General features: G+C 39.8%; 1 protein-coding gene across 1 annotated transcript in view; it reads left to right on the top strand.

Moving 5' to 3' along the window:
- form3 (formin 3) overlaps positions 1-13,757 on the top strand; it is a 183,317-nt gene that overhangs the window by 140,883 nt on the left and 28,677 nt on the right. Inside the window, exon 3 of the mRNA XM_071587447.1 lies at positions 13,043-13,158. Coding sequence (XP_071443548.1) covers positions 13,043-13,158 — 116 coding nt within the window. The remainder of the gene's footprint in view (positions 1-13,042; positions 13,159-13,757) is intronic.

Genomic DNA, 13,757 nt, shown 5'->3' with positions numbered 1-13,757 from the left:
AATGAATACATAATAATTTGACTCGAAAATAAAAATTAATCCTAGACTCAATTTTGATAGACTTTCACAGATTCTTCTATTCATGTCGACTTAATTTTTTTTCAGACTCAAAAAGCGACAAAAATTTGCAGAACCTCTCAATCGCAGAAACCATAATATTTATGAGTTTTTAAGTTAAAAATTATACGAATGATACGAAATTTATTTTTTAAATCTTTATTTAAATTTGATAAAAAATTAATTCCAGTGGTTGTAACATAATGATATGATTGATTCATTGGGAAAAAAATTCAGCTTTATAGTTGTGTCCTTAATTATTCTGCCAGCCACATAGTATTATTTTAAAAAGGTCAAACATATTAGAGGCTGCATACGAGTATTTCCCTCAATGATTGGGACTTGATTAGGGTAACAATCGAAATCGTCAAGTGGTTTCTCTTTTCAAATAAACGTTTCCATGTTATTACAGAAGTCGTTTTTTCAAACAGGCATTGTAAAAACGGCAATAAGAAAGCATCAAAAGAAACTCGTTTTTCAGTTGCTTGGCTGCTCTGTTTTTACTTTCGTTCGAAACAGAGCAACAGTGTAGAAATGTGCTTTGCATTTAACTTTATTTTTTGTGCCAGCTCAAGCTATGCATCTCGTTGAGAGAAAAAGAAGGCGACAAGGCTACCGTGATGTTGACACTCTTTAAGACTTTCAAGTCCTCGGCGGCGAGTTTTCTTTGGCGTCAAGATACGATCCGATATTTCTGAACGCTTACACTTTGTCGAAATCACCCGTCCAGCTGCAGTATTTCTGGTCTCCTCCTGATACGTTGGTTGGTTTTTTTTCCCTGACACAATTGAAGCTATCTGATTTCAAATTAGGAGGGGGATATTTCAATTGTTCTTAAAATCTTTTCAATACGTGCTGATCGTCACCGTCCGTAAAAAGATTTCTTCGAAATATCTCTGGTTTATTCCCTTTTACTTTAGTCCAGAGGAAGGTCGTCACTTTATCGTAACCTAGATGTTTAAAACTACTTTGAATTTTACCATTACTGATGGTATACATTTTCCACAGAACGCTTCGTATATATTCTTTTGGATGTGGATCGGTCAGTAGTTATGCATAGCAAATTTTGATGGTGCCAAGAATTTTTTGAGCTCGGAATAAATGTCGACAAAAACAACTCGGTTGAGGCGGGATTACGCCCTCGTCGGCTGTTCCAGAGGTTGGTCGCTGGTGCGATTCCCGCCGAAAGTGAGTTTTATATCATCTAGGGCTTGGGTGATCGGGAAATTTAATTATTCTGCTTGGCGGGCTTGAAATAATCAATTATGTTTTGAATTTTAAGTGTGAATTCCTAAGTAAAAGTGAAAAATGACATTGTCAAATTTTCGAACACGTTATTTTTTGTATGCTTTTTTGATGCTATCTATAGTTGTTTAAAGGAATTGATTATCAATTTCGGTGAACTATGAGAAAGTGAAGCCCACAATGCATCATAATTTCGGTTGCAATGATTTTAGTGTACCACTTTTTACATGTACCGAAAAAAATGTCTGCGTGTTTTTCTGTTTAGGTGCGGTTGTGAAACCGATCACTTAGTATGTAGAATGCGGTGACCACTGTAAATTCCGTATTATGTACGAGTGATGTGTGTGACTGACATAACCAAATATTGCATAAGTGGTGACTTTAATGTAGAGAGCATAAGCGCCAGACAGTTTAACAAGCAGAAGTACCGATTTAGTTTAATTTAGATACGGACCCAAGTCTGCTAACATAAGATTCCTATGGTCATCACCGCATTTAGCACCTCAGTTTCTGGAGAGCTACCGACTCTATCACCATCTACCAGAGCACATTTTTTCAAATGTCTTCTCTGTTATGACCTTATTGTGTTTACCTCTGTCCTCATTAATTAAATTTAATTCTTCTAAGAGATTAGCAGTGGCTAAATCATATGAAGTTCGACGATTTCCAATCCCAAAGATGAATAATAGGATTTCAAATCGACTGCACGAACGATCTTATGAATTGAACGGACCAGAACACAAAGTTATTGGGACGAGGAAACTAACACCTTTCTGATATATTATCTGCACTTCGATTTCGAAGTGCGGTGCAAAACCTTAACAAAATTTCAAGATAGGTGTAATTAATCGATTAATTTTCCACCAATTGTGAGAGATCGAGTAAAACGCGTATATGTATACAAGAGCATTCATTTTCTGTCACCGTAACGTTTTTTTGTCGACGAGCGCGCGAATGCCTTGGCGACTTTCAGTGTATGATAATTTCCTTGCGAAATCAATTTCTCTCTGTCGCTCGCTGTGTGTATCTGTCGCTGCCTCGTGTGATGAATGGGGCGGGAGAGAGAGCCAGGGACGCTCTCGGCGGTGGAGATGCGACGGCGGTGCCCGCGTGTTTCTCACGCGCCAATGCCTTAATAAGCCTGGCGTCTGTTTATATTGAGAGGAGATAAGGAGATAGCGGCGCGTGTTTGGAGGTCGGAGAGTTTCCGAGGTGTAATGGGGGGGAGGGGTAGCGGGGGCGCAATCAAAAGGTGAGGTGAGATGCTCCGTGTTAGAACTGCGAACGTCTCATTCTTCTTCTTCGCCTTCCTCTCCCTCTTTCCCAGTTCATCCTTTCCACATCGTCTCTTCGAGTCTCGCGGCATTGACGACTATCCCCTCCTCCAACGCGGGTGGTTTTATGACTTCTTTTGGGAGAAGGAGAACGGGGACCACTCTTCACAATGCAGGCATGTGGTGGGCCGTGGGATACGTAAGGGAAGTTGGATATCAAGTGGGTCGACTCCTTAAAGACAGCCGAAAAGGCCACTTGCAACCCGTCTCCTTCCCTCGTCTTTCGTTCTCAGTCGACCCTTATTCTTCTCTCTGTGTCCGTCGTAACTGAGTGATGGGTTTTCTGTAGTTTTGCATGAATATTCCCAAAGCATCAGAGCGTTCATGCATTTTTATGTGGAGTGTCATTTTTATTTCAATTTTTTAAATACAAATCGGCATAATGATGGTCTCAGTTTCCTCTCCCTCATGGGAAAAATAAATGTGGGATCGATAGCTTAAGGTTGGAGTTCTCGTTAAATTTACGGATGTTCTCATTAAATTTCACCAATGCTTTAGGGGGCAGAGTTCAGAAGATGTTTGTGGGTGTGTGTATGGGCGTCCGTGACGATGTCTGCGGGTGGGTCAATAGAAAAAAGTCTCCCTTTCAGACAGCACGATCCGAAGCTCAGTCTCGGTATTGTTTATTACTCATGAATCATCGAAAACTTGGGGAACGATGTCGTTTCCTTATTCAGAGTGTTTTTTGCGCAAGATATTTATCGAATGATAAAAGGCAGGTTGATATTGATAGATATAACCTGACATCAGGGCATTTCTCAAAGTTATAAGTCCATGTGGCTTGATTATACCAAAAGCTAAACATGAAGCCTGTTTTTAGACATCAATGAAAACTATTTTTAGAATTAATGTGAATATGCTTGAGGCTTTGAGAAACAGACGCCAGATATTCCCTAAAATTAAATTTTGAGTTGGTAGTCTCAGATCCCTTTTAAGAACATATACTTTTAGGAGGATATATTTTCACTGTCCTTAGAAATTTGCCCTATCCTTTGGAATGTCTATTGCTTTGTATTCAGTAATTCTCCTTGCCCTTTTTTTTCATCCCTTTTTTACACCATAAGACGGGTGCATTGATTGTAGAATTTATTTTTTGGGCTTAGGAACCTGAAATGAATCCACGGGGGTCCTAGTGAGCCCATCAGTCAAAGATAATGGGCCATTAATTTGTAAACTGCTTGAATGTGAGTTTGAATGGCATGACATGCCAGCCATGTTTTTTGTCCCAATAAGTTTTGTAATACTTTTTTCCTGTTATTTATTTGGAAAATTAATTGTAATTGTAGATGAATCCAGTTTTAAAATGGCAAATATACGTATATTCAATTTCAATTGTCAACTTGCTGTGTTAGCATGAGCAGTACGGAAAAGTATGAAAACATTACTGATACTTAATTGCAAAATCAGCATTGATTGTGTACAATTTTTTATCATAATGCCCAATACATTGTATTCTCATGAATGCGGGTTCAATCATATTCTGTTTAATTTAAAACAAGGATGTGAATTTGAATCCTCCTGGAGAACGGGTGCCATTTATGATTTGGTCCCTAGGAGGATCTCACTGGGTTCTCGAGTTACATCGAAGTTCCACTCATTTTTAGGCAATTTAGAGCAGGTTGAGCGTTGGAATACAGAAAATTTCAGTGTGTAAATGTATTTGTTTATCGTGACTAATGAGAAAAATTACCACCGATTTGACGAACAATGTCCTGTATGTAATTTATGTAATGTTTAATTAATATGTATTTAAACTGTATAACATTTTACGGTGTCAGTCTTTTGGTGTACTTAGGTGCTAAGGAAAATATAATTGAGAAGTAAAAAATTGGTGCATTATTTAACATTTGTTATTTAAAAAATGGAATATGCGGTAAGAATTTAGAATCCATCAGAGAAAATGTTTGTTTAGGCATTCGAATTTTTTCTCTAGATTCGACATTATTCTCTAGATTTGTGAACAAAAGCTAGAAGGAAAAGGCAATCGCGACGTGGACACGTGATAAACTTGTGTGGGAGTCTCTCCAAATACGAAATGGTCAAACAAGACGAAAAAGTAAGAGACGTGTGTGTGTGTGAATGACTCTCAGCTTTACTTCTCATACTAAGGGAATCGTTAGGACCACAGATATGTAGTATTGGCAGATAACCTAGATCAATGAGAGAAATAGACAAACGATTCTGAGTTAAACCAAGATTACGTCCTTCCAACGTATCTGGGCAATTATAATGGAAAAAACTAATTTTCATATGTTATTTTTATGCGGAATACATAATTCACCTGTTATCGCATTAATAAGGTGGGTGTCCAAAACACTCCATCCCACATGCCCTCACTACAGACAGCATGGTGTAATGTATCTAAATGTGAGTACATTCTTTTCAGTGAATATATCTCATGTTTAATCAGTTTCAAAATTCACTTTCTTGTTCACTTCGAAATTGCTGGATATTTCGTTCCATATAAATCAGACCTGCTCCATTTAGTGACACATTGTTCCTATTTATGTACAATTAGCCATGTGTATCTACAATTTACAATATTAATTTGAATGAACACATTTTATCAATTCAAACAAAAATTCAATTAGCTGTCCTCTTCTTTTGCAAAAAAATGCGACAGAATCTAATTGAAAAAAAACGAATTCTGCTCAAACTTTCAGTAAACAAGAATGGATCATTATATTAGGCAAATTTTACCGTTATTACAATTGAAATGTTGCAGTGGCATATAATGGTTAAATATAGCCTTTCAAGATAAAGAGTACTTTCACTCCATCAAGTCAATTAAATCTTGGTTACTTTTATTTGTGGCAACTCACGTTTATAAATTATTTCTTTTTTGACAACTCATGTCCATAAATTATTTCTAACTCCGCATTTGTTTCAAATTCGAAAGCTTTCTTTTACCCAAGCATAAGGAAGATCTACGTATTAAAAACACTGCTTCCAGCATTCATGATTGAGCTTGACATGTACATGGCAAAAAGTGTTAGGCCTTCTAAACCTTAAGCAGGAAGAATAATAAAAAAATTGAGTATCAGACCACCTTCTCCTTGATACTCGACGGAACGTAACTATTTCCTTGACGCTTGCTTTAGACTTCGGCGGGGGAAGCGGGAGAGTCGGCAAAACCGGATAGCACGCCCACTTGTGTCCTGGGGGGGTTCACTGTACGCGCGCCCGAGAGAGCGTATTTGTACAAAATACGCATTTCGCGAAAAGAAGTCGACGACCCGGTCGGGCGGGAGGCGAACTGGGGTCGTATTGAGGGGCCCCGGGCTGGGTAGGGGGGCGCGCACTGCCTAAAAGCACCTTTTCCCGATCTTGGAGGAGGGCAAAGGAGGGCCGCATCGTGTGGGAGATTACGAGGCTGCCGTGGCCCCCGGGTGGGCCGGTTTTCAAAACAGATATCCTTCTTCCCCTTTCTTCTCGTTCGAATCCCTCCGTCGTCACCTCCGTCACCGCATCTCTCTCCCTGCTCTCCCCCAGGTCCACCCCGCCGCCCTCCCTCGCTCTTCACCCCCACCCTTCGATGACCTCACCACCCTTTCGAACCTTTTCGCACCTCAGAACTCGAAGTTGAGGATTCTGTGTTGCCCACCGCGGGACCCGAACCCGTGTGGAGACATATGGTTCTTGAGTTTGGCTGCTCCTAATTTGCATGTCCCTGTGCCAGGAGATCGATTCCGGAGGGTGCTAAGACCCGAAAAATATTCTAAAATTGAATTTCCATGCAGCGAAGCACTGAACGTACGGAGACCCCCGTCCCGAGGGTGTATAACAGTGCCCAAAAATGATGCTATTCTATGAAGATGACTTCCAACAGGCACTATCCATGTTCTGATTCCAGGAACTAGCAATTTTTTTAAATTTTGACCTTTTGTAAATTTTAGGATCAAGCTTTACCCTCGTGTAGCTCATTGCAGGAAGGAATGAAAGGTTCGGGTGAGTGCATATTGTTCCGCTTGGTGGGAAGAAGAGCAAGAGCCCGAGCAAGAGGAGGAAGCGAAGTTCCTGAGACGGGGAGATGCGAGGCTCCCGTCCGCGGGTGCGTTCGCCTTATTTTAAGCTGGAAAATTGTAAAGTAGCTCCGGGAAAAGAGCGAAAGAAAAGGAGATTCCTGTGGTAGAAAGAGTTGTAGGATGAATCAGGATGCGATCAAGGCCGCCTAGTCCCTCCTCCTGGTTCTCTCCCCTCCCTGATCGGAATGGTCAAGTGATCGAGCGAACACAACACACATACAAGCCCAGGGCTCTGCCTTCTCCCTGCCCCCCCCCCACCTTGTCGTCGGACGATGTGAGCGCCTCCCCCCCACTTCCGCGGTGGCCTTGGGAAATCGTCGCCCACGCCTCCTTTTGCCAATACCGCGGCGGCACATCCCGGAGACTACATCGGCCGTCCTCCGGTTAGAGAGAGAGAGATGTGGGGAGGGCGGCTGGGAGGAGGTGGGAACCGTGCGCCCACGGACCAAGACGGTTAGTCGCCTTTCTGGAAATCACTTCTTGGGAGAGAGCCAGGGCTGCCAACACAAGAGCATGAATCCAAAGCTTTCCTCTATGGGGACTTTCTTCCTTTCTCTCTCTCCGTCTCTTTCTCCTCCCGACTTTAATAATCGCGGTGTCTTTGTTATCCGTTTCCCAAAGAAGCGAATGGCGGCTTCGGAGTGGCGTGAAAATGCCTCCGACGCTTCCTTGCGGTTGTGAGTTTCGGTGAAAGACATGCGAGCGTTTCCTAGGGTCGTAAATGAATCGCTTTCCATTCGCACCTTCCTCGTTGCTTTGAGTGATGTATTTAATTTGCCTTGTTTGTCACATTTGTTCTTGTTTGATTCATTTAAATTTTAATGCCAAGGATTTATGATGTTTATGTGGTGAATTCTGGTCATAATATCTAGTCCAATGGCAAGATTTTTTCTGAGCACTGAATTGCGTATTATGTTATTTTATTCTGGTGCTTACATAGAATAAATTATGTGAAATAAATTGGGGTCTCAAATGAAAATAGGTGTCATTTTTACTCGTCCATGTTTCTGTTATAATTTGTATTTCAACTTTAATATTTTAGTTGCGATGTTTGGGATAAAATCGACTTAAATCAGGAGAATGACTTATTGATTCTGCAATTGAATAAATACTAATTCAAAAATTTGCCTGGCAGCACTTTCTGCTGATTTAAATGCTGCTGAGCAACAATTTTGTTTTTGCTTTTTCAGTGTTAATCTATTTGTCACAAAATATTCATGACAAGTCACAATTTGCCGCGAACTCGTTTTCTGGTTTGATGTGACGTCATACATCCGTGCAAAATCATGGATACATACCCTTTCCTTCAGACATTCTTCATTTCTATACTCTGGTCTCTTCTGTTTAAGTTGCTTGCTTTCATTTTACCATGTAAATTTTTTCTGTAAGTTCAGCAATTGCATTTTATAAGAGGACTGCTTCTATTCACTCTCCTTTGTGATTCAAATCGTTAGTTAGAACTCCCGTTCATTAGCCTACCCTATGGGTGGACGACTTTTTGTCCGAGAATTGTGCATCTCTCGGCTCTCTTTTCGTTGTGTCTGAATGGTATGAAAGGATGAAAGGGTTGTTATGTACAATTATCCTTCTCATACCAATCACTCACACACCAATGCGAACATTTTTTACTCAGTAATTAGCTATAACTAGTATTATTTAGGTTAATTAGTGAGCCAATTTTATTATGACTGTTCAAACTAAACTAATAGGCAACTCATAACAGTCAATTGATATGAAAACCAAGAACCGAGAAGGTTGTGAACAAACGTAATTTGTTTTTTACGCTAATACTCTGATGGCAGCTGATTTCTAAGCTTATTGTTTTAGTGATTACAAATGTCTTCCACGCACCTACTTTTGCCCTTAAGATTTCCATGATTATTTTAAATGAAGATGGAATCATTATTACTAGTAATGAACGTGACAAAGTACATAATTTAAAATATCTCGCTATACATTTGATCCCATATTTTATCACGACGATGTGTTGAGGGAAACGCGGAAATGATTCTCTCCAGTAATGACACAGTTTCAGGCGTAAAATGGTAGAAATCCTTCACGATAAAAGAAGCCACTTTGCTTTCCACATAGAATTGTTTTTATTACTATCTAGGTTTTGTTACAGCGTAACATCTTCAGGTTGCCTGAAGATGTTACACTGTAGCGAGACCTAGGTCGTAGAAAATAAACTTCTATGTGGAAAATCAAAGTGTCTTCTTCCCTCATCTTTCCGGTAATACATACGATTTTCTCATGGTAAACCCTTCTTCCATTGAAGGGTTATAGCCATTGTAGAAAGTACAAGGGAAAGATTTCGCAATCTATGATTTTTTCTCTATCTTCATATTTACTGTAATAGTAAGATCTCGATAATTTCAAACATCAAAGCATAGGAAAAATAAATTGATCCGGATGCAATAGAAGTTCTAATGAACCAAGCCCAAAGGTTAAAATTAATTTTGACTGAAGATGTTTCATTATTTTTGGACGTATGGTCTTATCACTTCTATTTGGAATCGTCCCCTTGAATCTCCATTAACGATTTACATAAATTTCTAAGGTAAAAACCTACGACGATGATTGAATAGCATGTGGGAATTAATAGAATATAATCGATGGTTTTATATACCTGTGCGAGATCATGGGATGTATCTTCGGTTTGAACATAATTGAAAACATGTAACGCGTTTCGGTTGATCATTTCCAGTGAATTGCGCATGTCTGGAGGAATATGTTGGAAGAAATATGTCATTCACAGAATAACGCATAAATATAAGGATAAGAGCTCACGCTGAGAGACGAAGGCCAAGCACTCCGGTAAACACCGAAGAGTAATGATGGTTCCACTGAAAAAAAATGTTACGTCTCAGGAAAAGGAAATAGAAAATCTCAGGAGGTGGTGCATGGGGTGAATCGAAAGAGGAGGAGGTTGGATCGGGCGGGGAGGGGACGGAAAGTGCACGACCTCGGAATGGATGGCGGAGTCACTGGCGTCTGCAAACGAACGAATGGTTGCCTGCCGGGTTGCAGGTTGAAAAAGAACTTGTCAATTCTACGAATTTATTAAGTGGGTACTTTAAAAATGACCGGGATTACGAACGAGAAATGATCGAATGAATCCTAGCAAAATGTATGCTACATAAGTAAATTGACACATATTGTGCACAGACGATTGATTGAGAATATTCAACTTAAATGGCAAACCTTTAACTTTATGTCGTATATTTTTTCAGAATGTTTCACCTCTCCTCGCAGCTTCAATATCTAGTTAGAGAAGGTCGGAGTCTTCAAAGTATATTTAGGATATGAATCGAAAAATGTCACCTCTCAAATAGGGGATTTGAAAAGCAATTCTAGATGAAAATAGGCGGAACCACTTCAGCCTAGTTCCTTGACTGTAGAATATCATCAAGTCGCTATGCCATTTAAATCCTGGCAAAAACAACGGGGGAAAATGGAAATGGGCCTAAAAATGAAAAGTTTTGTAATGAAAGCTCAAAGTGAAAAAAAACTATTCCTTCAACACGCACGCAGACTTCAAATGCATTTCCGATAACATCTGGTAAAAATTTACTTCACTTGAGAGTTTTGTTCCTATTAGTGAGATATCTGCATAAGTTTCATACCTACCTACCTATCTGAACCCTAGGCACATATAAAAATTATAACTTACTGTCTTCATTTAAGAGAAAATTAAGCATGAAATCTCTTGAAAAGATATCGTCAGCTTTCGGTACCCCTCCCCGTTTGATTCACGTCATTTGTTCCTTGGTCGAACATGACAAGCTGATACTCATTAGGAGCTCCCCATACCCATCCTCTTTCGGGTCCCAGTTCTTTTTGTTTTCTGTACCAGTGTTTACTTACACGTAAGTGCGTACTGAGCGCATGTAACGGCTCATTTGTGGTAATGTCTGAGTAGAGTAGGCCAGCCGATTTCATCCTTCTAATGCCATTGTAATTACTTTTGCAAAGTTTTGCTTAATCGCGGAAAAGCCTCCGGAATGGAAAACGTCTTCTATTTCATCATGAAGCCCTGTTCTCTTTCCTGGTGGTCTTAAAGGATTACCGTCACCTGGGGTTAGAAAACCAAAATTCATAATTATAACATGCAATCCAGCGACAATTTTCATAATAAAGCAAGTGTATGTTGTGAGACGTGGCATCAACGCTTAATATTCTCACCGAGGAACCGCAATTGTTTACTTGTTTGAATTTCCATGCGTCGTGTTATTTCCCAACGCACAGAAGCTCGTCTCTTCCCCAAACCTCTCAGTGACGTGCTTCTCCTCCTCTCCTTGTCTCGTGGGCTTTTATATCACCCTATTACCATTGCTCCCTCCGATCGTCCCCGTGCATGCGCTGTTTCGCATACGCATGAGCAGCAACTGCATAAATGCACCACGCCACCTACCTACTCGCAGCAACCTATGCGCTTCTCTCGCCCCGTCGGCTGGCGAGAGAAAACAGCATGCGTGCTTTCATGTTATCCGAAAGAATTCTGGAGGTCGCACGTGGAATATTATCCCAGGCGACGGAGTAAGTATAAGTCAATGAGTGCTTACTCGGTATGAGAGGTCTATCGATAAATTCGGCGGAGTGACAGAAGTGAAGGTGCTTTAGCCAAAAGAACATCGCGCTTCGATGTAGTAACTTGCAAGGCAAGGATTACATTAATGTTATGTGGTAATATTTCAGGATATGCTTTAAATAGCTGAGTATTGCGATGCTGTTTTTTAGCGTTTTCCCGCACCTTGATATCCTCTGGCAGCTGTCATTTGTTAGCCGTGACTTGAACGACCGACAAAAATATGAAAAATTCTTGGAAAAGGTGGACAGTCCCATTTTTTACTAAGATATTTTAATTTCGATTCTATGGTACCTGTTACTGTGTATCCCCACGTTTTCTGCTCAAAATAAATTGGAAATATAAAATAACGGCACTGGTAAAGATTTTTTGTCGCTTGACGATCTTATAGTAACACAGCGGCCGTCATATCATTCGGGTTACTTTCATTTTAGTTAAATGTATTGGTTCCTTCATTTAGTTCTGAACAACTTGGATAGTGACTTGTTGATAATGTAGAGTCATTTTACTATTCGGTGTGTTGGATCGCATTAAGTGAGATTATATAATAATACACTAGCGTATGCTATTAATCTTATTGTATCAGTAGTAGATTCATATAATTGTACTGTAAAATGACTAGTTGGGATGATTTTATAAAAGTAAATTACATGCTGCTTAAATTAAGCGTACATTAAAAATCATAATGACAATTGGACAAGTGCTTAAGAGTACCAATTTATCTTACCTGAGGACAATTTTATCGAAATTTGACAAGGGCATTCATGAAGGAATATTTGGTGGACATTTCGCGAATTTAGTATTATTATCTTTAGGGAAGTAAAATTACTTCAGTTTCAGGAGGCGTGAATGAAATAAAATAATATTCAGTTATTTGAAATTAACCATCCTTGTTGGTACGAAAAACACACTCAGTGGTCTTCCGCAATTTGGTATGAGCTGCCCATGTATTCAACGGTTTCATTCCCTACAAAGGCCCAATATAGTAAACGTCGCTTTCATTGCGCTTTATAGAAGAAATGTCTTGTTTGGAAAGAGTGGGAAGGAAAGACACAGTAGCCTATTTTTCGGGCTTAATTTTTTAATAAAGCCACAAAAATATTTCGAAAACACCATTGTAGTCCAACAAACGATACTGTATTCTGTTATTCTTTCTGAAAAATCTCAGAAAGAATATTTTGTGTCCCATTACTGTGTAAAATGTTGATTGATGACGGTTGCTGTCGATGCTTAGTCTGATGACAGGTTTAAATGTTCTCAAGGGACCTTGGAGGAAAGAGCGAGACCTATTAAATGTCTGATGCAAAATAAGACGTTTATATTTCCGCAAAAAACTCCATGTGTATTCAGATATAAATTTTTGCCCGATATTTTATCACCTATCATGTACAGTCCCGTATAATTCAATTCAATGCATACTTGTATGTCTGAAGTGTTTCGAGTTTTTATCAATTCATTGTTAAGTGTCAGATATTATTCTTGCGTATTGTTTTATTAATTTTATTATTAATTATTTTATCGCCTTTGCTTAATCGACTCGATACCGAGTGTAGCTGTTTTTCTCTTTAACCCCGACATCCTCTGAGATTCAATCGATCCATTGTGTCTAAGGTTTTACAATATTAGGTTCCTATAAAGATCGCGAGGCATTGATACTGCCAACTACCGCAGCCGGTGTATGTAATCCATTAGTTGAGTCGCGGCGCTGAGGGGATAATGCGATCGCAATGGGGAAGACCGGCGCCCTTTGCTGTGCTATCAAATCATGACACCTTCCGCCTTCTCTTTTTCAGCGCTGGACACGAGTAATGTGACCGTGAAGAAACAGGTGGTGGAGCTGCTCTCTGCACTTTGCGTGTACAACGCGGAAGGGTACGCCCGTGCCTTGGACGCCCTTGAGCATTACAAGGTCTGTACATGAGACATTTTTTAACGGTCATACGTATCCCATGCGATTTTCCACTCGGTCTGTCTTTCGGCCGTGCAGAGCAGGTTAAGGAGCTGCCGCCAAATTTTTTTGTCGCGAAGTCACGCGAAGCGTAATTGAGTGTCCCATTGGAAAAATTATCCATAGTTTTATTTGATCGCTTATTCCTCAGGTATTGTTAATTTGCGATCCAACTTTATAACGCCGCATACTACCCTGGGATTGTAAATTGTTTGTTTTTCGCTTAGGTTATAAAATATTTAATGCTAGCAGAAAGTTCTCATCAAACCCCGCTAAAAATTATCCCATCTTTTGCTCCACTACAATATGAATCATTGTGTGAATAATTCTCAGTTTTAATGGAGTTCCGTGTTACATTGAACGGGATTCCTATTAAAAGTACCTTCTGAAGTGGTGAGTTTTCGCACTACTTTTGACTGTAGTTAGAATTTCTTTGAAAGCATAAATGGGCAGCGGTAAGCTTTCTGAGGTTAAGAAATTAATACTGCTGTCTTTTCGTATTTTTGGCGGAGTCGAGTTCACAGCTCACGTCGATAAAACTCGCAGCACCAGGAAAATAC

The sequence above is a fragment of the Hetaerina americana genome, unplaced genomic scaffold (assembly GCF_022747635.1).
Source record: "Hetaerina americana unplaced genomic scaffold, ioHetAmer1.1.p SCAF_3, whole genome shotgun sequence".
NCBI lineage: Eukaryota > Metazoa > Arthropoda > Insecta > Odonata > Calopterygidae > Hetaerina > Hetaerina americana.
Note: the sequence above shows the minus strand (reverse complement) of the source record. Positions and strands in the feature narration are given on the sequence as shown.